The sequence below is a fragment of the Bombina bombina genome, chromosome 10 (genome assembly GCF_027579735.1).
Source record: "Bombina bombina isolate aBomBom1 chromosome 10, aBomBom1.pri, whole genome shotgun sequence".
NCBI classification, from domain to species: Eukaryota; Metazoa; Chordata; class Amphibia; order Anura; family Bombinatoridae; genus Bombina; species Bombina bombina.
The window spans coordinates 174,377,722-174,405,508 of record NC_069508.1 but is presented as its reverse complement, the minus strand read 5'-3'; the positions used below and the strand labels follow the sequence as shown (position 1 = coordinate 174,405,508).

General features: G+C 36.2%; 1 protein-coding gene across 1 annotated transcript in view; it reads left to right on the top strand.

Moving 5' to 3' along the window:
- The window catches only part of LOC128640780 (cytochrome P450 4B1-like), a 71,749-nt gene extending 44,490 nt beyond the window's left edge, over window positions 1-27,259 (top strand). The window contains exons 5-12 of the mRNA XM_053693201.1: window positions 8,492-8,616; window positions 13,875-14,026; window positions 14,615-14,721; window positions 15,435-15,625; window positions 16,836-16,969; window positions 18,805-18,869; window positions 21,969-22,051; window positions 27,067-27,259. Of these exons, the coding sequence (XP_053549176.1) occupies window positions 8,492-8,616; window positions 13,875-14,026; window positions 14,615-14,721; window positions 15,435-15,625; window positions 16,836-16,969; window positions 18,805-18,869; window positions 21,969-22,051; window positions 27,067-27,259 (1,050 nt within the window). The remainder of the gene's footprint in view (window positions 1-8,491; window positions 8,617-13,874; window positions 14,027-14,614; window positions 14,722-15,434; window positions 15,626-16,835; window positions 16,970-18,804; window positions 18,870-21,968; window positions 22,052-27,066) is intronic.
- The last annotated feature ends 528 nt before the right edge of the window (window positions 27,260-27,787 follow it).

The window sequence follows — 27,787 nt, the reverse complement described above, 5'->3', positions numbered from 1 at the left end:
CAAATGTTTCCCTTCCCTGTAAAGCCTTGACTTCAAAGGTTCAATTAGTGATCTATCTTCACTAATTGAACAATTGTATCATCCCTTTTTTTCTCAACTTGTCTTAAACAGTGAGGGGGACAGGGGCTGTAGTGAGACCAATTCATATCAAATTAGATATTAGCTAAAATTAAATATTAAATTATGTGATACATCTGTAGTTTATTTAATGTTACTTCACAGGTACCCTGACAGCGCAATAGACTCCTTATTAATACAATATATTCCTTGATGCTAAAACTCAACAGATTCCCATAAATGCTCATCTTAACAAACAACAGACTGATAAACAAGACCACAAACTGATAAACAACGCTACAAACTGATATACAACACAACAAACTGATATACAACACCACAAACTGATATACAACTCAACAAACTGATATACAACACAACATACTGATATACAACACAGCAGACACCTAATGCTCAACACAACAAACTGATATATAAAACAGCAGACACCCTAATGCTCACACAACAAACTGAAATACAACACAGCAGACACCCCAATGTTCAACTCAGCAAATAACAGACTGATATACAGCACAACAGACTGATATACAACACAGCAGACACCTAATGCTCAACACAACAAACTGATATACAACACAACAGACACCTAATGCTCAACACAACACACAACAGACACCTAATGCTCAACTCAACAAATTGATATACAACACAGCAAATATCCTAATGCTCAACTCAACAAATTGATATACAACACAGCAAATATCCTAATGCTCAACTCAACAATCATCAGACTGATATACAACACAACAAACTGATATACAACACAACATACTGATATACAACTCAACAAACTGATATACAACATACTGATATACAACACAGCAGACACCTAATGCTCAACACAACAAACTGATATACAACACAACAAACTGATATACAACACAGCAGACACCCTAATGCTCAACTCAACAAACAGACTGATATACAACACTACAGACTGATATACAAGACTAAAAACTGATATACAACACAGCAGACTGATATACAACACAACAAACTTATATACAACATAGCAGACACCCTAATGCTCAACTCAACAAACAGACTGATATACAACACTACAGACTGATATACAAGACTACAAACTGATATACAACACAGCAGACTGATATACAACACAACAAACTGATATACAACATAGCAGACACCCTAATGCTCAACTCAACAGATTCCCCAAATGCTCATCTTAAACAACAGACTGATAAACAACACAACAAACTGATATACAACACAACAAACTGATCTACAACACAACAGACACCTTAATGCTCAACTCAACAAACAGACTGATATACAACACTACAGACTGATATACAAGACTAAAAACTGATATACAACACAGCAGACTGATATACAACACAACAAACTGATATACAACATAGCAGACACCCTAATGCTCAACTCAAAAAACAGACTGATGTACAACACTACAGACTGATATACAAGACTACAAACTGATATACAACACAGCAGACTGATATACAACACAACAAACTGATATACAACATAGCAGACACCCTAATGCTCAACTCAACAGATTCCCCAAATGCTCATCTTAACAAACAACAGACTGATAAACAACACCACAAACTGATAAACAACACTACAAACTGATATACAACACAACAAACTGATATACAACACCACAAACTGATAAACAACTCAACAAACTGATATACAACACAACATACTGATATACAACACAGCAGACACCTAATGCTCAACACAACAAACTGATATACAACACAGCAGATACCTCAATGTTCAACTCAACAAACAACAGATATTCAACACAACATACTGATATACAACTCAACAAACTGATATACAACACAACATACTGATATACATCACAACATACTGATATACAACACAACAGACTGATATACAACACAGCAGACACCTAATGCTCAACACAACAAACTGATATACAACACAACAGACACCTAATGCTCAACACAACACAACAGACACTTAATGCTCAACTCAACACATTGATATACAACACAGCAAACATCCTAATGCTCAACTCAACAAACATCAGACTGATATACAACACAACAAACTGATATACAAAACAACATACGGATATACAACTCAACAAACTGATATACAACATACTGATATACAACACAGCAGACACCTAATGCTCAACACAACAAACTGATATACAACACAACAAACTGATATACAACACAGCAGACACCCTAATGCTCAACTCAACAAACAGACTGATATACAACACTACAGACTGATATACAAGACTAAAAACTGATATACAACACAGCAGACTGATATACAACACAACAAACTTATATACAACATAGCAGACACCCTAATGCTCAACTCAACAAACAGACTGATATACAACACTACAGACTGATATACAAGACTACAAACTGATATACAACACAGCAGACTGATATACAACACAACAAACTGATATACAACATAGCAGACACCCTAATGCTCAACTCAACAGATTCCCCAAATGCTCATCTTAAACAACAGACTGATAAACAACACCACAAACTGATAAACAACACTACAAACTGATATACAACACAACAAACTGATATACAACACCACAAACTGATAAACAACTCAACAAACTGATATACAACACAACAGACTGATATACAACACAGCAGACACCTAATGCTCAACACAACAAACTGATATACAAAACAGCAGACACCCCAATGTTCAACTCAACAAACAACAGACTGATATACAACACAACATACTGATATACAACTCAACAAACTGATATACAACACAACATACTGATATACATCACAACATACTGATATACAGCACAACAGACTGATATACAACACAGCAGACACCTAATGCTCAACACAACAAACTGATATACAACACAACAGACACCTAATGCTCAACACAACACAACAGACACCTAATGCTCAACACAACAAACTGATATATAAAACAGCAGACACCCTAATGCTCAACACAACAAACTGAAATACAACACAGCAGACACCCCAATGTTCAACTCAGCAAATAACAGACTGATATACAGCACAACAGACTGATATACAACACAGCAGACACCTAATGCTCAACACAACAAACTGATATACAACACAACAAACTGATATACAACACAGCAGACACCCTAATGCTCAACTCAACAAACAGACTGATATACAACACTACAGACTGATATACAAGACTAAAAACTGATATACAACACAGCAGACTGATATACAACACAACAAACTGATATACAACATAGCAGACACCCTAATGCTCAACTCAACAAACAGACTGATATACAACACTACAGACTGATATACAAGACTATAAACTGATATACAACACAGCAGACTGATATACAACACAACAAACTGATATACAACATAGCAGACACCCTAATGCTCAACTCAACAGATTCCCCAAATGCTCATCTTAACAAACAACAGACTGATAAACAACACAACAAACTGATATACAACACCACAAACTGATAAACAACTCAACAAACTGATATACAACACAACATACTGATATACAACACAGCAGACACCTAATGCTCAACACAACAAACTGATATACAACACAGCAGACACCCCAATGTTCAACTCAACAAACAACAGACTGATATACAACTCATCAGACTGATATACAACACTACAAACCGATATACAACACTTTCCTGCTAATAGAGAATGTTTAACTCTGTTGTAAATATCTTTCACCACAGGAGGTCTCTGTTATGATATTATTCCACCTCCAATAGCTCAGCTTTGGCTATGACAAGAAGAATTCCTTCTGCATTGTGTATTATATATCCCTGTGTCACCTCGCTACAGATTATGTTGTACACCTGCATCTCTATAACCTTATCCTATAAAAGTGTTGCACTACTTAGGTTGACTCCTGCAGGCTGCAACAACAATACTTTTAACAGAAAGGGGCTTTTATTTGGAATCTGACAAGAGGTTACAAAGGGGTGATTCACACTCACAAACATATATTTTGTATCTCTGTTGCTAGTGTGTGTTCTACCAACCTCTGTTGTGTGTCCAAGTGCATGTGTGTTGTGTTTTTGTGTACGAATATGTGTGGCGTGTCTGTGAAAATGTGTATGCACCGCTTCTTTCTCTTTTCTCTAAGTGTCCCTGGCATCTTTTTTTGTGATAGATTTCCATCCTTGGGCCCGATCCGATATGCAGCGTCGCCCGCAAAAGCCGGCGACGCCAAATATTGTGCTGGTTTGGTATCACATATACGGCGTAACCTAGAAGTTACGCTCGTATATTTCACCCTTCGGCCGTAGTTTTTTGGCCCATAGAGTGGTATACAAAACTTGCGCAGTTTGGTATCCAATATACAGCGTAAGGACTTACATGGGAAAATGGAGAAATCTTACTCCATTTTCACCTCGCCACAAAATGCAGGCATAGTAAGCCTTACGCTGAATATTGGAGCCCCGTAACTCCCTAAACTACCTGCAAAATAAAACCTAACAACTAACGCATGTGCAATGTCTATGTACCTGTCAACCGTAATCCCCTGCCGCAATCCTTAATAAAGTGTTTAACCCCTAAACCACCGCTCCCAGACCCCGCCGCCACCTATATTATATGTATTACCCCCTAATCTGACCCCCCTACACTGCCGCCACCTATATTAAATATATTAACCCCTAATATGATCCCCCTACACCGCCGCCACCTATAATAACTATATTAACCCCTAATATGATCCCTCTACACTGCCGCCACCTATATTAAATATATTCACTCCTAATAGGATCCCCCTACACTGCCGCCACCTATATTAACTATATTAACCCCTAATATGATCCCCCTACACCGCCGCCACCTATAATAACTATATTAACCCCTAATATGATCCCCCTACACCGCCGCCACCTATAATAACTATATTAACCCCTAATATGATCCCCCTACACTGCCGCCACCTATATTAAATATATTAACCCCTAATATGATCCCCCTTCAATGCCGCCACCTATAATAACTATATTAACCCCTAATATGATCCCCCTACACCGCCGCCACTTATATTAAATTTATTAACCCCTAATCTAATCCCCCTACACCGCCGCCACCTATATGAAATATAATACCCCCTAAACCTAAGTCTAACCCTAACACCCCCTAACTTAATTATTATTTAAATAAATCTAAATAATATTAATATTATTAACTAAATTATTCCTATTTAAAACTAAATACTTACCTATAAAATAAACCCTAAGATAGCTACAATATAATTAATAATTACATTGTAGCTATTTTAGGGTTTATATTCATTTTACAGGTAACTTTGTATTTATTTTAACTAGGTAAAATAGCTATTAAATAGTTAATAACTATTTAATAGCTACCTAGTTAAAATAATTACCAAGTTACCTGTAAAATAAATCCTAACCTAAGTTACCATTACACCTAACACTACACTATCAATAAATTAATTAAACTACAATTATCTCAACTAAAATATAATTAAATACACTAAACTATATTACAAAAACAAACAAACACTAAATTACAAAAAATAAAAAAAGATTACAAGAATTTTAAGCTAATTACACCTAATCTAAGCCCCCTAATAAAATAAAAAAGCCCCCCTAAACTAAATTAAAAAAGTAATCAGCTCTATTACCAGCCCTTAAAAGGACCTTTTGCGGGGCATTGCCCCAAAGTAATCAGCTCTTTTACCTATAAAAAAAAGAACACCCCCCCATTACAATCCACCACCCACACACCCCTACTCTAAATCCCACCCAATCCCCCCTTAAAAAAATTTGAATAGCCAATAGAATAAGAGCTACTGTAATTCTATTGGCTATTCTAATCAGCCAATAGAATTACAGTAGCTCTTATTCTATTGGCTATTCAAATCAGCCAATAGAATTAAAGTAGCTCTCATCCGATTGGCTGATTTGAATTTGAAGGCTCAAATCAGCCAATAGGAATTCAAGGGACGCCATTTTTAATCGCGTACCTTGAATTACTATTCAGTGTACGGAGGAGATTGTATGAAGTGGATCCTCCACGCTCCATGGCTCCGGTCTTCAGTTCCAGCGTCGCCGATCTTCAGTTCTAGCATCGCCGGTCTTCAGTTCCAGAGTGGACGGTCTTCAGCTCCGCGGTCATCGGTCTTCAACTCCTCCGCTCCGCCCGGCTGGTTCCTGGAAGAAGAAGATTTCGCTGCTTGGAAGAAGACTTCACCGCCTGGAACAGGACCTTCTCCGCCGGTCTTCAGGACAGGTAAGGAGCACTTGGGGGTTAGACTTAGGTTTTTTTAAGGGGGGATCGGGTGGGTTTTAGAGTAGGGTTGTGTGGGTGGTGGGTTGTAATGGGGGAGGGGTTGTTCTTTTTTATACAGGTAAAAGAGCTGATTACTTTGGGGCAATGCCCCGCAAAAGGTCCTTTTAAGGGCTGGTAATAGAGCTGATTACTTTTTTTAATTTAGTTTAGGGTAGGGAAATTTATTATTTTGGGGGGCTTTTTATTTTATTAGGGGGCTTAGATTAGGTGTAATTAGCTTAAAATTCTTGTAATCTTTTTTTATTTTTTGTAATTTAGTGTTTGTTTGTTTTTGTAATATAGTTTAGTGTATTTAATTGTATTTTAGTTGTGATAATTGTAGTTTATTTAATTTATTTATTGATAGTGTAGTGTTAGGTGTAATGGTTACTTAGGTTAGGATTTCTTTTACAGGTAATTTGGTAATTATTTTAACTAGGTAGCTATTAAATAGTTATTAACTATTTAATAGCTATTGTACCTAGTTAAAATAAATACAAAGTTACCTGTAAAATAAATATAAACCCTAAAATAGCTACAATGTAATTATTAATTATATTGTAGTTATGTTAGGGTTTATTTAATAGGTAAGTATTTAGTTTTAAATAGGAATAATTTAGTTAATAATATTAATATTATTTAGATTTATTTAAGTAATAATTAAGTTAGGGGGTGTTAGGGTTAGACTTAGGTTTAGGGGTTAATATATTTAATATAGGTGGCGGCGGTGTAGGGGGATCAGATTAGGGGTTAATATATTTAAAATAGGTGGCGGCGGTGTAGGGGGATTAGATTAGGGGTTAATATATTTAAAATAGGTGGCGGCGGTGTAGGGGGCTCAGATTAGGGGTTAATATAGTTAATATAGGTGGGGGCGGTGTAGGGGGATTAGAATAGGGGTTAATACATATAATATAGGTGGCGGCGGTGTAGGGGGATTAGATTAGGGGTTAATACATATAATATAGGTGGCAGCGGTGTACGGGGATTAGATTAGGGGTTAATACATATAATATAGGTGGTGGCGGTGTAGGGGGATTAGATTAGGGGGTAATACATATAATATAGGTGGCGGCGGTGTAGGGGGGTCAGATTATGGGGTAATATATTTAATGTAGGTGGCGGCGGGTCCGGGAGCGGCGGTTTAGGGGTTAATACATTTATTGTTAGGAGTGAGAGGGGGGATTGTGGATATAGGGGTATACGTGTCGGGCTATTTTTGGGAGGTGTGTTAGACCGTAACGGGAAATTTAATATTTTAGTTAGTTTTTTTAGGCGGCGGCAGTTTATAAAGTGCCGTAAGTCACTGGCGACTCCAGAAATTTGTACTTACGCTGATTTCTGGACATCACTAGTTTGTCCGACTTACGGCACTTTAGCAACTGCCGGCGCCATATATGTGATAGCTCGCTGTGCGAGGTGAAACTATGGGCGGCGCATGATTCCACTCTTGCGCCGAAACCTGCGCCATATATCGGATCACGCCCCTAGTGTATAATAAATGACTGTACTCACATATGGGAAGATTCTCTTTTCTGTCTTATTGTGTTTAGCACTTTTGTCAGTAAACGAATTGCATCCTTACTAAGAAGCTAACAGTCTTAGACACACACATGCGGAGACAAACATTCTATCAGAAATAGAGACACACCCTAGTTATGTGTGTACTTGCAGAAGCCCCTTTAACATAAATGTTTATAGGTTTTGTTGCTTGTGATTGAGATAGAGGGAGTTCACCTTCAATAAACTAAGTTAAATATCCAGGGCCCCATATGGAAAAAGCATACAGAACCCACTATGGACAGATAATCTTCACCCTCTGACAGAGACAATGATGACAGCAAAGAGAAGCCCTTTATTTTATCACGGGGTGCAGCAGGATGGATGTTAAACCTTAATACATTAATGTAAACTGACATGATGAGTTTGGAAACCACTAAATAATATTTTATTAAATGGTTTGTTATGTTATAGTTTGTGTAGTGCTTGGCCTGTGTTCAGTGGCATCATAGTCAGGAGAGATCATTTATACGCACCAACAGGTCTACTCTGAATTAATTGTATTTGTCTAGCTGTTGATATGGTATTTCTCACCCACTTCACAGGACAAACTGCCTGAGCAGGGAACATCAGAAGAAACCATTGATATTTGCCCACACATCAGTTTGATGACGCTGGACAGCATCCTTATCTGTACCTTCAGCTGCCACACCAACTGCCAGACAGACATGTGAGATGAGAGAGAGATAAGGTTATCTTTTCAATATCAGCACACAATTGTGAACTTTATTTCTTAAGAAGTTAATTCTGTATACATGGCCTTAAAGGGACAGTTCACCCAAAAACTTTCTCCCCTTTAAATTATTCCCAATGATCCTTTTTACCTGCTAGAGTGTATTAAATTTGTTGCAAGTAGCTCCTTTACTCATATTTCACCATTTGAAATAGCTGATTTAGCCTGTGGTTTCCCAACCTATACTGAAAGTTTTGATACTGGCGTATACGCTATTGACAAGCCTAAGTAAACACAGCCAGCAGAAGAGATTACACCCTGAGTGGGGGGGCATGATAGTTAAGTAATAAAAGGATAATTTTCCATTGTTCTCTCTATGTATTGAGCTTTGGTGTTCCAGACAAATATAAGATAAGGAAGCAAGTGTGTGTACATGAAAGTGATAACATAATGAGATCTGATATTACCTGAAGCTCAACCCATTGTAATAGGCTGTGGTTTCAAAGCACAAAACCAGCTACTTCAGATACACAAATAAACCCGAAAATGCAATTTCTCAAATATTTTATACTCTGCAGTTGGTATAACAAGTCATTTAAAATACATTTATGGAAAAACAATTTTACAGTGTACTGTCCCTTTAATACACATAATCCTTATGAGAACAATTCCTGTTTCTCACAATGCTGCACGGCTATGTCATAATCAGTGTTCTAACAGGATTTGATCAATGTGCTTATATAAAAAATTTGACTGGCAGTAAATTAAGCCAATGATATTGATCAGGTTACTGGAGCATAAACCAATCCACAGTGAGAGATGGGTTTCACATATTGTTAAAGGGACACGAAACCCAAAAATTCTCTTTTGTGATTTAGGTAGAACATACAATTTTAAAAAAACTTTCCAGTTTACTTCTATTATCAAATTTGCTTCATTCTCTTGGTATCATTTGTTGAAGGAGCAGCAATGCACTACTTGTTTCTAACTGAACACATGGCTGAGCCAATGAGAATTGGTATATATATATATATATATATATATATATATATATATATATATATGCAGCTACCAATCAGCAGCTAGAACCTAGGTTCTTTGCTGCTCTTGAGCTTACCTAGATAAACCTTTTATCAAAGGATAACAAAAGAAGGAAACAAATTAAATAATAGAAATAAATTAGAAAGTTGTTTAAAATCACATGCTCTTTCTGAATCACGAAAGAATCAGAAATTTGTGTTTCATATCCCTTTAAACAAGCATTGGTAATGCTGTTCACCCCCTCTGAAGAAGTGTGTATAAAAACGCGTGTTAATGTTGAAATTTGAACTGTATTCAATATTGTTTATTTTCTCTTTCTGTTAATCTAAGTAATCATTCGTATCTCTGGTTACAATTAACCACAGCTAGACTTTACAATTTAACTTTTTCACTCCCTATATATTTCTTTCTTAGTATTTATTAACCTAGGGTCTCTAGGTATTCTTAAGGGATGCCAATCATATATATATATATATATATATATATTATATTTTATTCAATATGAGTCTACAAAACAGACTTAGCTACTCTCCAACAGGGGCATTTACAAGAATTAAATCAGATTTTTAATTTTACAAGAAGGTGGGAAACCCAAACAAATCCTGATGATGTGAATAGTCTCTTTTTGCAAATGACATCTATTATTATTGAAAGCGTAGTATTTTTTTATTAAATCACAAGGGTAATCCTAATGGTCTAAGATTTGCTGTATTGCAAAAAGTATCCCTAGGCATACGTAAAGGAAATCTCAAAAATGTTTTATTAAGAGATGAATGTAGGTGGATATACCCACCGGAAACAGTAAGACCCAGGGGTCTTAATGATCATAACAATTTTTATGTGTAATTTTAATTCTCTTTATGTAATTGGATCTTCTACTCATATTTCTTCTTTATTTTATATTTGTTCTCACTAGCATTCACTTTTATTGATCACACTTAATTTATGCTGTGCTATCACTTTAAAAATGAAATAATACGCATACTCTCACATTTTTCATTTCACACATTCACTCTCATCTCTTTTTTTCATTATTTCACATTTCTTCTCACCAGTATTCACTTATAACTTAAGAATGATCACATTTAATTTAGGTAGCGCTATCGCTTTAAAAATTTAACAGTACATATACGTCTACATTTTGCATCTCACACATTCATTCTCATCTTTTGCTACTGGCTTTTCACCCATGTTCACTTGACATAACCTGCAAGAATTCACTCACTATCCGAATCCTTTTTTGTTTTGATTTACATTTAAATGTTAAATACACATTCACTCTCATTTTTGTTATTGGCTTTTTACCTGCACTTCTTTTTCTTTGGCATAACTTGCAAGTATTTAATTACTAGTCAAACTCACTTCTGATTTGATTTACCTTTAAGAAGATGCCCATGCAAATGATAAGTACTTATATAGGCATACAAGGAATGCAGCATATAAATCTTTCTCAAGATCCCAATACAATTAATATATACCATCCTTCTAAACAGTGGCGGTTCTAGACAAATTTTACTGGGGGGGCCAAGGTGGGGCCAGTGTTTAATCGGGGGGGGGGTACATTAAAAAATGGAAACAAATTATATATGTGTGTGTGTATAAATGTATATATATATTTATAATTTGTGTGTGTATATGTATATATATATATATATATATATATATATATATATATATATATATATATATATATATGTGTGTTTGTGTGTATGTGTATATATGTATGTATGTATATATATATATATATATATATATATATATATATATACACACACATATACACACACACACATACAAATATATACACATACACATACACACACACACACATACAAATATATACACATATACACACACATACATACAGATACATACACACACTGAGTAGAAAAAAAGAAAATAAAAAAAAGAAGACTATGCATTTAACTAGTGCTACATAGTTCAGATAGCACATTAAATGAAAATGGTGTCAAATAATTATTTACATACATTAGAAAAATAAGGAAAACACTCCAGCAGTCCTTATAGAGTTGTGGAGGTGAGAGGGCAGACTTACATCTCTTCTGTTCTGGCAGTATACATGCTAGAGAGAACGTCTGCAAAACCAAGCAGTGACACTTAAGTTCTGGAACTCTTGTCTGCAGACTGCAGCTGTAAGTCGCCCCACCCCACAACAACTCGGGAACTGTAGCACATCTCTGAAAGGGGAGGAGGCAGTTTTACTTCACTTTGTTAACCCCACGCTTTGACTAGACAGCATTTTAGGGACAGGGAAGCAGATAAATAGCCTTGATCTTGTCCGGTATTTTTCAGTCAGCTCAGTGGCCAGCTCAGGGGGGGCCACGGACATTTTTACAGGGGCACTGGCCCCTGTGGGCCCCTGTGTAGAACCGCCCCTGCTTCTAAAACTGAATTTCACTGCGCAGATACGCTCAGATTTCAGGAAATGCAAATTATTCAGTGTCATCTATGGATTTAATTTGAGGATTTTGCTACATAAAATTTATTTATTTATTTATGCTCCCAGACAATTAATATACTATATTTTTTCACCATCAGCACATGATTGTGAACTTTATTTCTTAAGAAGTTAATTCTGTATACATGGCATTAATACACATAATCCTTATGAGAACAATTCCTGTTTATCACAATGCTGCACGGCTATGTCATAATCAGTGTTCTAACAGGATTTGATCAATATGTTTATATAAAAATTAAACCAATGATATTGATCAGGTGATAATGCTGTTTACACCCGTCTAAAGAAGTGTGTGTGAAACACGTTAATATTGAAATTTAAACTGTATTCTATATTGTTCCTTTCTCTTTCCATCTTTCTGTTAATCTAAGTAATTATTCATTGTCCACAGTGTATCTCTGGTTATAAGTAACCACAGCTCTACTTTACAATTTAACTCTTTCACTTCCTATATATTTCTAACAGAATTTGATCAATGTGTTTTTATAAAAATAATAAGGATTGACAGCAAATTAAGCCAATAATATTTATCATGTGACTGGAGCATAAACCAATCCACAATGAGAGGTGGGTTTCCCATATTTTTAAATGAAGCAATGGTAATGCTGTCCACCCCCTCCTGAAGAAGCGTGTGTGAGAAACATAAAGCTAAACATTAAATATATACTTTATTCTATATTGTTTCTTTTCTCTTTCTGTCTTGATAAAAGAAAAACAGTAATAATATTTCTATGTAAAACTTAAATGCACCCATGAACATTCATCTTTCCATCCCTTGAATCCTGAAATTTAAAGGGAAATCAGTTGTGATTGACCCCCACAGAGTAAAATAATATAATATAAGGTGCTCTTCTGGAATTTAAAAAAATAAAACAAAATAAAGACATAAATCATAACCTATAAAACATCATTGTCTCATGACTGATGTAGAGAGATCAGTGTAATACTTCACAGTGATTTTTGCTGGATTGTTAAAGGGACATTCCCCGCCACAACTTTTATTGTTTAAAAAGATAGATAATCTCTGTATTACCCGTTAACAGCACTGTTATATTAATACACTTTGTATCTCTGTGATTACCTTGTATCTAAGTCTCAGCAGACTGCCCCTTATCTCATTTTTTTTTTTTTACAGACCGGCATTTTAGCCAATCAGTGCTTACTCATAAATAACTCCATGGGAGTGAGCACAATGTTAGCTGTATGGCACACATGCACTAGCAGTGTCTAGCTGTGAAAACTGTCAAAATGCACTGAGATAAGAGGGGGCCTTCAAGAGCTTAGAAATTGGCATATGAGGCTTCCTGGGTTTAGCTTTCAGCAAAGAATACCAAGAGAACAAAGCAAATGTGATGATAAAAGTAAATTGTAAAGTTGCTTATTATTACATGCCCTATCTGAATCACGGACATTTCATTTTTACTTGCCTATCCCTTAAAATTGCAGGAATTGTGATGGCGAAAGAGTTTACGTTTTGTTGAATCTCTCAAACACAAAAAATGGGAAATTCTCATCAAACGCAACTCTTAAGATGACATCATATAATTTATCACAATATCAGTGACATTATTAGACGCTGAAAGCACCTTTGTAACTTACACATTTATTAATATTGTGTTGATATGAGAACCATACTGAATTCCATTGCAGTGAGTAACAGCTAAACCTACATAAAATATCTTTATAATGGTAACACGGATGGTAAATAAAATGTCCTCTGTTTGTTTTCCAGTGATAATCCATTTATAAAAGCTGTGCTTGAGCTCACATCTCTGGTGCATGAAAGACTGGGCTTTATCCCGTATTATGCTGACTTCCTGTTCTATCTCAGTCCTCTGGGGATTCGCTTCCAGCGAGGCTGCAAAATCTCACGGAAGAAGACAGGTGACACTGTTAGAAAAAGTGACAATTATTAGCTCTCATACTCCACTGGAAGGTTGTCTAATGTAGAGAATGTAAAAACATTTAGTTCTTTCTTAATTATTGTTTAGGTGGAGAGATAGATAATATATAGATGGATAGGTAGACAGACAGATAAATAGATGATAGATTTTATTTGTGTGGATTAAAAATATTAATGCTTTAGGATGCGCTCCTGATATATAAAGAGTGTAATAAAGCGAAGCGAAGCCTTTTGGTTGCGCACACAGTTTTAATGTCCCACTGCTAAGTGTTTCCTCTACGTACTTGCAGATTTCTCAGATATTACTGAGCTGGAGGATTTTGTTTTGTTCCTTCTTTGTGCCAGTTCTTGTACCTTGGGTTTCTGTGACCTGAACCTTGTTCATAGGACCGTTATCAAAGTTCCTGAAACCATAAGCAATGACCCTTGCCGCCCATCTCTTTACTAACCTGCCTGCCCACCTTGCTTTAACCCTGTGCAGCACTTTTGCTAAAACATCACAAATAGAATGTTTTCCTTTCTGTGAGTTGTCCCCGACCAGTGAACAACTCAATGTTCTTCTATCACAGGGGAAATGATCAAACAGAGGAGAGAAATCCTCAAACTGGAAGAGAACTCTGATAAACCCCAAAGCACAAGGGAGGCTGATTTTTTGGATGTCCTTCTCCGCTCTCGTGTAAGTGTTAAATGTATAGTCTGTTATTGATTCCCTAAAGGGTCAATGGCTTGTGGTGTAAATGCCAAACTATCCAATGTTTTGTAAAGCTGCCCTTACTGTTTGTCTTTTTGTGTAGATTACAGTTCTCTGCACCAAAGTGAGATATTGTCCCTACTAAGTTTATTGTTGCTAAAATATAATATAGATATACCACATATAATCAGCACTCACTGGACTCCTAAATAAAGAAAATATCATTTATTTAACATAACATTTTCTTATTAACACCTGAAGAAGAGGTGGTATTAGCCTTCAAAAAGTGTCATTAAATAAATGATATTTTCTTTATTTAAAGGGATATGATACCCAGCATTTTCTATCATTATTCAGACAGAGCATGCAAGTTTAAACAACTTTCCATTGTCTTTCTATTATCTAATTTGCTTTGTTCTTTTGTTATCCTTTGTTGAAAAGCATACCCAAGTAGGCTCAGTAGCAGCAATGCACTACTGGGAGATTGCTTCTAACTCTTACTCTACTTATAATCATCCACAAGGGTGCCAGTGAGAAAGTATAAATACCTCAAGAGAGGCACTGCACTCGCTGGATTTTTTTAAGGTGTATCTTACATTTTATTAAGTGACATTTTGTGGACCTTAGTCTGGAAAAAATCCATTAATTTGTTACTTCATTTAATAATCACTTTATCATTGTGTTTTTCCCCCCATAAGGATGAAAATGGTCAGGGTCTGTCAGATGAGGACCTGCAAGTCGAGCTGAACACGTTCATGGTTGCCGGCCACGAAACAATGGCCAGCGGGATCTCATGGACCCTATACTGCCTGGCCAAATACCCTGAGCACCAGAGGAAGTGCAGTGAGGAGATCACAAGAGTCCTGGGGGAGAGACGGACCATGGAATGGTGATCACTTGTGCTGTGTATGATTTAACATAATACTAAATCAACAGTAGTTTCAAACGTTTCATTGTAATAATCTCCACAAACCCAGAACCTGCTGTTAGCAATATAGCTTAAGCACCTAATCACTGGATATCTTCAGGCCTCAAACTCTAAATGACATTTTTGTTGTCTTCAATAAAACAAAATCCTATAATCAGCACAAATGAAATGTAGAATTAATGAAAGACTATTAAAGAAAAGTGCGCTAACCCAACATAAAATATAAATATTTCACATTCCAATGTTCTTCACATATATACAGTATATGAGCTATATATAGATATATATACACACACACACATATATATATATGTGAAATATTTACAGTAAATACATAGTTAAACACTTTATTAAATATGAATATTGCATACATATGATTTTTCATGTTTTTAGCTACAGTCTAACTACATATATACACATATAAATAAATATATATATATATATATATAGTATGTATATATATATATATATATATATATATATATATATATATATACATACATATACACACACATACATATTTAGACATGTATATGTATGTATATCCATGTTAAAGCCTTTTGCAACATTTTTTTTAAACACCTGAGAGAAGACCTCGTATCTTTGAGCCCTTATAACTTTTTTATGCAATTGTGTAATTATTTTTATCAGGCAGTGTTATTATGAGTGTAACTGTACTTTTAAATGTATTTTTGATGGTTTTTTTCCACTTTTTAGTCGAGCGTAAGAGATAACCAGAGCTCCAAAGTTGTGCTAACCGGATGCGCGTTAAATTCAATTGTGCTAAAGCAAAGGTGTTTATTTTCAACTCGTTATCTGCACGCTACTTCCGATGTGTCATAAAGCCACAATATACCTCTTGTCACTTGTGCACAACAGTTAGTTTGCCACTCGTAATCTGGCCCAAAATAGGGTATTAAAATAGAATACATCTTCATATAATACAACCATTTTCCCGCCATCCGTTAGACTTACAATATGTGCAGTATGTTTGTTGTAATGAACAAGTAGTTATTTAGTAATAACACACTGTTTATACAGAGCACACGTGATATAAATAAGTCAAGTACGATTTCTGTGCCTGAGTGTTGTACAAGACTTAGAATATGCACTCTGTTCAGCTTGTGCATGTCTGTAAGGTTTACACTGTGTGACTATGTCTGACTTCCAGGGACGACTTGAGCCTGATACCGTACACCACCATGTGTATCAAAGAGAGTCTGCGCCTCTATCCTCCTGTCCCCGTGCTGACCAGGAAGCTCAACAAGCCAATGACGTTCTGTGATGGACGGTCAGTACCAGAAGGTCAGTGTCAGGTCTACAAAGTACAAACCTGGAGCCTTTTCTTTGACATTTTTTACTGAAGCTGACCTGCAGATAAGAAATAAATTACTGAGAAGTGCTAGCATATTCTGCTGTGTAGTGATACATATTCTAAGGCACTAGCCTAGATTCACTAAAGCTTGAGAGACTCGTTCTGTGATGACTGATTGGGTTTGAGGGCAACGCTGTCATTTTATCTCAAAATCACAGCGAGTCATTTCTAACTATTTTTTACATACATTACATTACTCTTGTCAATCTCTCAGAATTCAGCAAACTATTATCTTATTATAAAGTGACAACATATTCCCCAGTGCTATTGCATTACGTTTATGTTTAAATAGGAACAGGCAGAGAAAAGAAAATGTGATGTATTTATTTTTTGCTGCCCTAGGCACTGATAAATGTTACACCTCCCCAAACCCAACTCCTCCAACAGTTTTATCTCATCATGCTCCCTCACTATACAGCCAGAGGTCATTGATCTGTCATAAAATTAATAAAACACTTAGGCCTAGATTACAAGTGGAGCACTATTGATAGAGCAGTGTGAGCTATCAATATTGCAGGCTGCGCTCAGAGTAGCACACAATATAGTATTATAAGTCCATGGTAACCTGAATAAACACAGAATGTTTAGGGCGGCTGACATCTCTTTAGCGCACCCTATACATTCAATAAATAGCGCAGCCTCACTAAACATTGCTAAAATATATATATATTATTATTCTTTATTTATAAAGTGCCAACAAACTCTGCAGTGCTGTCCATCAGTACAGATAAAAGTACAAGGGTGAAACAAAATATAACAAACAAATACAGGGGGATTTGAGGGCCCTATTCCCGTAGAAACGTACAATCTAGGTTATGCATATTAAATAAAATAAATGTATAAAAAGTGCTTTAAAGTGATGCGGTTTATGACAAGGTGTTTGAGTACGATGGGCTCAAAGGTGTGTGTGTGTATATATATATATATATATATATATATATATATATATATATATATATATATATATATATATATATATATGTAAATAAAACAGCAATTTAAAATATGGGGAGGCGAAAAGTGAGTTTAAAATCCTCCACTAAATCCAAAATGTAGAGAAAATAACTCATTGTGTAAACCATTTACAAATCTAGACAAGTCAGAAGACTTGCTTTTACCCCAGAAACTCTCTGATTACACTGTTTCCAATGCAGCAAAGGATTCTGGGTGAGATATGCAAATGAGGTTCACAATGACTCACTTTTTTTACTTCTAGCCTGCTTTTTAAGGCAGACTTCCCTTTGCGCCATAGCATCGCCGCATTACACAGCTTCTAAGCTTAGCTAGGGGTAGTACAGTGATTCAGACCAATCCCAGGACAGCTGTTTCGTGGTTATTGCCACTCATCAGCTGGGAGTAGGTTAAATCACTTCTTGATAAAGTTGTTTTCTGGGGGAAATTTCACACATACATACATATATACACATGGCCATTCAAATAAACTGAGCCTGCAGGAAAAGCATAGTTGCTTATCTTATTTCTCTCCTGATGTATACAAAATGCCAATACTTAGGTACTGAAATTTACATTCAGGATTGTGATTTTAGTGAGCAAACCAGTTATTTTAATGTTAGAATAAACTTAAGGATCCGTTTCTAATATGTGTAGATCTAATACTGTGAAACTGATATAACAAGTCATTAGCAACACATGAAGGAGAACAAAGTTACAGTACAAAGTCACTTTATGTTTGTGCACTGTATGAATGATACAATAACTTGTTATTATACTGATAGGTAACTATGTCTGTCTTCTAATCTCACAGGCTGCCCTGTATCTGTGAGTGTCTACAGCATCCACAGGAACCCTGATGTGTGGGAAGATCCAGAGGTATTGGATTTCTGTATTGTGATACCTTGTAACAAGAAGAATATCCTCACTTTGCAGCTACAGGTCTAAGAGTCTGTAACTGGGTGAGCTAAAATGAGTGATACAGACACTTGTGTAGCTTTAGAAGGATAAAATGTAAGAGAAAGCTATACCTAAATGTTTGTAACTAGAGACACAGACAGAAATCCCTATAAAGGGCCAGATTACGAGTGGAGCACAAAATATTGCTTACGCAAGCGTGATATTTGCAATCCACTCAGTAAAATAAGCGTATGCAAATGTGCGCTAGTATTACAAGATAGGTGAAGATCTGCCTGGCCTGTCAGTGAAGTGCAGGGGGGTGGCTGATCGTATCACGCTGAATTTAGTATTGAGAGCGAGGTCTGTTTTGAGTTTGTCTGACTTATGCTCCTCCTCCTCTTGTCTGTTTTCTTTCGTATATGTTTTGGAATCAAAGCCCTCACTAGGGATGGGTGAATGTGTTTATATTCGATTTTGAATGTTAGAACGAATGTTATTGTAGAAATTCGATTTACCTAATCTAATGTTGATAAGAACGAATATTCATAAAATTTCTATAATCGAATGCTATTTACAGTTTTTGAATGTCACTTTCGAATTCGAATGTTTATAATTAGATCGAATGTCCACATTCAAAATTTCGAATGTAACATTCAATTTAACAAATACTATTCAGAAGTTCAATAGTTCATGTGGTTGGGAATTTAGTAAATCAAGAAACATACATAAAAAAGGAGCACCGGATCAGCGAATATTAAAATTAAAATTTCAAACGCTTTATTCTTTCAGATAAAAAATAGCTCATAGCATTCAAAGGAGAGTTAGAAGGGTAAACTCCCCAGCTGGTAAAAAAAAATGTCTGACGCGTTTCGGCTATTGTGCCGTACTCCAAGCCACTTAAAAGTATTTACCACAATACTCAGTTTAAAAACCAACACCTGCTGGTTTATTGGACAGATTCCCACCAATAGGTGATCAGAGCATATTTAACTGTTTCTAGGCGCAACCCTAAGACTAAGCTTCATATATATTTATACATTCTTAGAGGGGCAATTTTGTAATAATAATAATAATAATAATAATCTGTATACCCCACTGTTTAATTATCATACTTATGATCACAATATTTTGCAATATATTATTTGCTCCTGCTCCTGTATTTCAATACTTCTATCTCCAACTAGAAAGCAAGATATAATAGTTCATGAGGAAAAGAGTATAGCCAAAAAATTTTGGATGAGGGTTTATAAATACCACCTCCATAAACCCTGATAAGATGCAGAACGCATCTATGAGGTAAGGGGACTGGTGTGGATATCACTCATCAATTGGCACAGATAAAGAGCTCCTTTTTGTAGTAACTGTTGTGTATGTATATAAACGGGGAAATTAGTAAATTGATACATAATAGATACAAATATATAAATTTGCATTTTTCTAGTTCAAATATTGCATAATTTGAATATTACATTTAAAGAGAGCATTAGAAATACTATTACATTAAATGAATGTTACAATGTTGTGCAAACATTTGAAATTCGAAACAAACTAACAAAAGTGTTAAAATTTGTTTCATTTTTTGAATGTTGCGAAACATTCGCCCATCCCTAGCCTTTACTGATTCCCTATATGTGACAGGCTGAGCTGTATCTGCCTATATAACCTTCCTGCTGGAGAATGAGAAAATGTGAGACTATCACTATAGCAGGTTCTCATACAGCACTAACTGCCCAGCAATGGAATGTTCAGATAAGTTTTCTCCAAAGTGAAGTAAATTTATTACTCTGCTTCACATTGTTTTTATTTTCAGATGAGTTTTTGTTTTATTTTGTTTTTAAACTTAAGTTAAAGTTCTCTGAATGAAAGGCGGGGACATGCTATTTACCGGTCCCCATGTTTAAGAACTGCTTAATTTACCATAAACATTTTGCTTTCTTGCATTCTTGTAACATTCCTACTTTTTATCTCCTGCATGAAGCAAATGAAAAAATGACAAATCTTCAGGATTTGTCTTAATGTGTGGGTCTCTGAGTGTGTGTGTGTGTGAGAGAAAGTATTTGTGTGAATGTGTTTGTTTGAGTCTTTTATTGTTTCTGTGAGAGAGTCTGTGTGAGAGAGTGTCCATGTGTGTGTCTGCGTCTGTGTGAGAGTGTCTGTGTGTGTGTCCGTGTGAGAGTGTCTGTGTGTGTGTGTGTCTGTGTGAGAAAGTATTAGTGTGTGTGAGTGTCTGTGTCTGTGTGAGAGTGTCTGTGTGAGAAAGTATCAGTGTGAGAGTGTGTCTGTGTGAGAGAGTGTCTGTGTGTGTCTGTGTGAGAGTGTCTGTGTGAGAAAGTGTCTGTGTGAGAGTGTGTGAGAATGTCTGTGTGAGAGAGTGTCTGTGTGAGACTGTGTGAGAATGTCTGTGTGTGAGAATGTCTGTGTGAGAATGTCTGTTTGTGAGAATGTTTGTGTGAGAGAGTGTCTGTGTGAGAGAGTGTCTGTGTGTGTCTGTGTGAAAGAGTCTGTGTGAGAGTGTGTGAGAATGTCTGTGTGAGAGTGTGTGAGAATGTCTGTGTGAGAATGTCTGTGTGAGAGAGTGTGTGTCAGTGCCTTTGTGTGTTTGTGGCTGAGATTTTGTGTGTGTGTGTGTATGTCTATGTGCGATATTGTGTATATCCGTTGTTATGCATAGTGTATACATTGTGTGCGACACAAGAGTGTTTTCAGATTTGGCCTGAACTAAAGGTGGCAACCCTAGTCACCTCCAAGAGGGACAGGAGACCAGGAGTGCATACTGCAGTTATCCTGAGATTGACTGTGTATAGAACATGTGCAGACCTTTTTGCTCTAATGCCTTAGACCATTTGCATTACACATTTATATCCCTTTAATATTCTGTAATTGAACAGAAAAAAAATGCAGAATGAATTTAAATGTATCATGAATCATGAAAGAAAAAATATAGGTTTAATATCCCTTTAAGAGCTTGTGGATATCAGTTTGCAGCAGCAGATCTTGGAACACAAAGCTGTTTTACTACAGAATAAGATACAAAGTGGCGTCCTTATATTACTGATGTGCATGTGTCTTTCCCTGCAGGTTTTTGACCCACTACGTTTCTCTTCTGAGAATTCAGCAGGCAGGCACTCTCACGCATATCTCCCATTTGCGGCTGGGCCGAGGTATTTTATTTTCCATATGTTAGATGAATGGCGTCTGTAGCTGTGTGTGACCTGGGCAAGTTTAGGTTCTAGAGCAAGAAGCATCACTGGCTTATACCGAGTTCACCCACCAAGAAAATAAATATTCTGACTTTAAAGAAAGACAAAAAGTAGTATAGCTTGTCATAAATATTTAGCTATGAGGTAATTGTCAAATAAACACTCACAGACATAGGGCCAGATTACAGAATAGCGTGGGAGCAAAAGACTCAGGTGCACAAACTTCTGGACTTCAGATATCGGTCGGGACCCCATTAACTCCCTCTCCCTATAGACTTCTACGGGGAGCACTAAAGAAACCCTTTTCATTTTTTTATCGCTCACACTCTAACCTGAAACTGCGCTAGATCAACTACACTAAAGCCGAAGGTACGTTAAAGGGACAGTCTACACCAGAATTTTTATTGTTTTAAAAGATAGATAATCCCTTTATTACCCATTCCCCAGTTTTGCATAACCAACACAGTTATATAAATACACTTTTTACCTCTGTGATTATCTTGTATCTAAGCCTCTGCAAACTGCCCCTTTATTTCAGTTCTTTTGAGAGACTTGAAGTTTAGCCAATCAGTGCCTGCTCCCAGATAACGTCACGTGCACAAGCACAGTGTTATCTATATGAAATACATGAACTAACACCCTCTAGTGGTGAAAAACTGTTAAAATGCATTCTGAAAAGAGGTGGCCTTCAAGGTCTAAGAAATTAGCATATGAACCTCCTAGGTTAAGCTTTCAACTAAGAATACCAAGAGAACAAAGCAAAATTGGTGATAAAAGTAAATTGGAAAATTGTTTAAAATTACATGCTCTATCTGAATCATGAAAGTTTATTTTGGCCTAGACTGTCCCTTTAAGAATACTTTAAATTTCTATGTTCTTTTTATATATATACTATATATATATATATAACACATAGAAACACCCAGCACTCACCAGCTAGCTCACAGCTAAGATAAAATCACAACTGGAAAGGTTAATTACCGCATCTGGCCAAATGGGAAAGCTCAGGCACCACGTCAAGGTCCTTTCCACTGCCTGAGTCCCTAACACAGCCACACCATCATGCGAGCTCACAAAGCCAAACAGACTGAGAACAAAGAAGGGGTGCACAGGTGGATGTAATCACCCAGAGAAAATTCAAAACATGGAAGGGAACTGCACTCCAAGACCGGACCAGGTACACATCCTGTGACTCAGCAACATCCAGCCCTGGGTGCTAAATAGCACCCATTCCGGACTGGGGTTAACTGCCTGTGGCTCTGGTGACATCACAGCTTTTTTGGAGTGCTATTTAGCACCCAGGGCTGGATGTTGCTGAGTCACCGGATGTGTACCTGGTCCGGTCTTGGAGTGCAGTTCCCTTCCATGTTTTATATATATATTTATATATATATATATATATATATATATATATATATATATATATATATATATATATATATATATATATATATAAATTATTTTTTATAAAATATATATGTATATGAATATAAACCTATATGTGTCTATAAATGTAAAGTAAGAAATGCGGGCAATCCTAGGATTCCCCTGGTAAAAAAGACATTACCGAAGCGACTGTAGGTAAAGCCTGATGTACTGAAATTCCTTCTTCAACACTATTTCTTTTGCCTCCGTCTGGGGAGGGGTTCAAGGAAGGCGCCCCGCCGATCCTCTAGCATCCACCCCAAGTGAACCCCCCCAGGCGGAGGCAAAAAAGATAGTGAAGATGGGGGCATTACAGTGCATGCTATATATGTTTTATGCAGTGACTCGATGAAGCGCATGCACTCTGAAGGAATTTATGATATTACATCAGTCTTTACCCACAGCTGCTTGGGTAATGTCCATTTTATCCTGGTAATTATAAGATTACCCAATATCTGACTTTACCCATAACACACATATATATATATATATATATATATATATATATAGAGAGAGAGAGAGATAGATAGATAGATAGATAGATAGATAGATAGATAGATAGATAGATATAAGTTGTGCATACAGATATATAGAAGTATATATTTTAAAATAAAATAACTTTTTTTTCTTAGTGGAAAACAAAGGAATTTGAAGTATTGGTATTAAAAAAAACATAAAAACATTAAAATTGATTAAAAACTATTTCATGTTTCAAGGTATTTGATTAAAAAAGGTGTAAAAGTGTGTATACTGTATACTTCTTAATATGAATATATGTGTATATATATAAAAAGTGGAAAGAAGAAAAACACAACGCATCTGCGACTCACAGTCTTTGTTTATTCCGGTTACATATAATGCAAGACAAAATATGCGCTTACAGGATTTCAGCATAAAACAAGCACATTGATCAAGATATTCAGCCTTTAGTTGTATAGGAGAATATATATAGGAGAATACAACAGCTGAAATAATCTTGCAATGTCTTTTTACAGATATCAACGCCAATACTACTATAACTAAAATCTGCCTACGCGTTTCATCCGTACACAGACAAACTTTCTCAAGGGCTTGAATAATTTTAACGTATTTCAAATACTTCTCTTACTCCCGCCTTTCATGACGTCAACATATGACATTTAGAATCAAATTTAAAAATAAAATAAAAAAAAAACAGCAATTAATCTAAACAATATGCCTAACAACCAAATTTCTATATCAAAAAGGCATATTGTTTAGATTAATTGCTGTTTTTTTAAATTTTATTTTTCAATTTGATTCTAAATGTCATGAAATTGTTTTTAGATAACAGTGTATTGAATGTTTTTAAAATAAGTTTTTTTATTCAACTATAATGTCAAAGATAGCAACAGTTGTGATAAGATGTGTTAATTGTTTTATGTTTGTATAATATGAATTTTAAGTATTATGTATCATTTGATTTCGTATTGCACTTATATATTTTGAAATGGAACAGGTAATACATTGTGTATCATATCCCGCAACCATTTGGTTTGATTGACAATCTGATGACGCATATGTTGACGTAATGAAAGGCGGGAGTAAGAGAAGTATTTGAAATAGTAGAGCAGGCGTCCTAGGCATACGTTAAAATTATTCAAGCCCTTGAGAAAGTCGGACTGTGTACGGATGAAATGCGTAGGGAGATGTTCGTTGTAGTAGTCTGGGCGCTGATATCTGTAAAAAGAAATTGCAAGATTATTTCAGCTGTTGTTTTCTCCTATATTGGTACTGGAGCCGCGGGTTGGCATACAGGATACCTGCAGGAGTGACAATACCAACTAAAGGCTGCATATCTTGATCAATGTGCTTGTTTTATGCTGAAATCCTGTAAGTGCATATTTTGTCTTGCATTGTATGTAACCGGAATAAACAGAGACTGTGAGTCGCGGATGCGCTGTGTTTTTCTTCTTTCCACTATAGAGCTACTCCGTGAGACCGCACACTGGTGTTGTTTCCTAAATGAACAGCAGCTCTGCACACAACAATCTGTTCGGTAGAAATTGACACAGGATTCCAGTAAACCTACATCTGATGGTTTATGAACACCAATACCTGATGTTTATATGAATCCCAAGGAATGAACTTTCTATGGGACTGAGCTAAGTGCTGATTAGCATTTTTTATGTTTTATAGTTGATTGATTAGCATTTCTGTATATTTATGTGTTATATTAGATTAAGTAAATCTTATTAATATCTGATTTGGTTCATCCTTTTAGCCCTCCAAAAAGAGTTGTTTACACTTATCTCTTATTTATTTCAGGATTTATTTTGTATACCATTATATACTATTAATATAAGAAGATAGCGAAGGCGCCACATAGCATAATTCTGTGTGATATATCAGGAAGATAATTCAAACTCTGATACACTCACGTTTTTGTGAAGCACCAAGATGTGGTGCAGACTGGGCAGACCAGAACCTTAGAGTTGTCTGGTAAAACTCTCCTCTTAAGCTCCCAGGAACCAGGTCTCAGTCCCTCTGCAATTGGTAATATAATTGTAACCCTTGGGGATCCGCCTCGCTGTTTCCACCTCCAAATATTAGGAAGATTTAGAAGCAAAAGAAGTCCAAAGTAGCAAGTTGCATAAAAACAAGTGTTTATTGACACAAAAACATAGCAACGCGTTTCTCAGTAACCAGTACTGTTTCTTCAGGCTGAACAGTACTGGTAACTGAGAAACGCGTTGCTGTGTTTTAATATAGTATATAATGGTATACTATTAATTGTTCTGTCTGGGGGGTCACATTGCGCTGTTTATTTTTTCTATATGTATATATATATATATATATATGTGTATATGTGTGCTCATACATATTTACACATGTATACACATATACACACACACTTTGGAGCCTTTTCTAGTCAAACATCTTGCCATATACCATATCACTTTTAACTCTCTTTAAACATATTTATCAAAAATATGTATGCATGAGTGTAATACTTTATTTTAATATTTTTTTATGTGTTTTTAAAAAAAAAAAATATGTAACCCTAACACTTTTCAATTTGTAACATCAGCGTTATTTAGCGTGGTCTTGACATTAATTTAAAGTAATGGGTGCAATGTCAGCTGCGCTAAATTGTGCACTAATACTAGCTCGTCCAGTGATACTGCTTATCACGTCCCGTGCTATCATTAACGCGAAACTTGTAATCTGGCCCATAATTGTTAAGAAGGAGAGCCTAATAGGGTCACTTCCCTCCCAACTACGCTCCTCCAGGGACCATGAAGAACAAGCTGGAGTCCTGTGGAACAGGGGGACAGAGTCTAGGGACAACATGGCTTGGTGGTTGAGCCTGGGAGTAGGCAGTCCTTAAGTAGTGCTGGGATGGACCAGAAAGTGTGGCTACCTTTATAGGAAGGTGGTTTGTATATTCCTCATGGGGCTAGAGAAGACAGAAATATTGTGGGAAGGTGTTGTCACCCTGTAAAAGTTTTAGTAACAAGTGAATTTCATCTGTTTTTTGTCTTTGTAAAAAAAGGATAAACCTGTCTAAAGCTCATATTTTCTTTATCTAGGAGTTGCATCGGCCAACATTTTGCCATGATCGAGATACAAGTTGCTGTTGCTTTGACCCTAAGCCACTTTGAGTTGTATCTAGATCCAACAAGGATCCCCATCAAAACTGCAGCAATCACCCTAAAATCTAGGAATGGGATCTACCTGAGGTTTGAGAGTATCCATGAAGGACAGAAGGATGGAAAGGAATGACTTTATCATGTTCACCTGAGGGGGAAAGGGCAGAAATATGAGTGAAATATTTCTCATGTCCTGGTCAGATGGTAGATATGATGTCCACAAAAATTATCTCCCATGTGAATGTGAACATCGGTTATCACAGGAAGATTTTTTTCAACCAATAAGATGAATGTGTTCAGTAACATTCAGAGTTGGATTTCAGGGGCAGTTGTATCCCAAAATTACCAGGTGCCAGCCAGTGTTCCCCCTAAGGACACATTTTGTGAGCAGCCCAGCAGTGAAACAGTTAGTTATTGAACCACACCCTGCAGTTAGCAAACACTACACAATCTGTAGACAACATAAGGAGACAGAAGTGCTACATGGCCTAGTATTGTTGTATTGTTTGGCTGGGTAATGATAAAAATATAAGATGTATTAAACTCACATTGAGTGAAGCACCTCTTGTGGTGCCAATGGTACAGACTGGGATCACAACAGTCACCCAGCAGACTGACCTCCGGTATTAATACAGCAATCTGTAGGTGATGTAAGAAGACA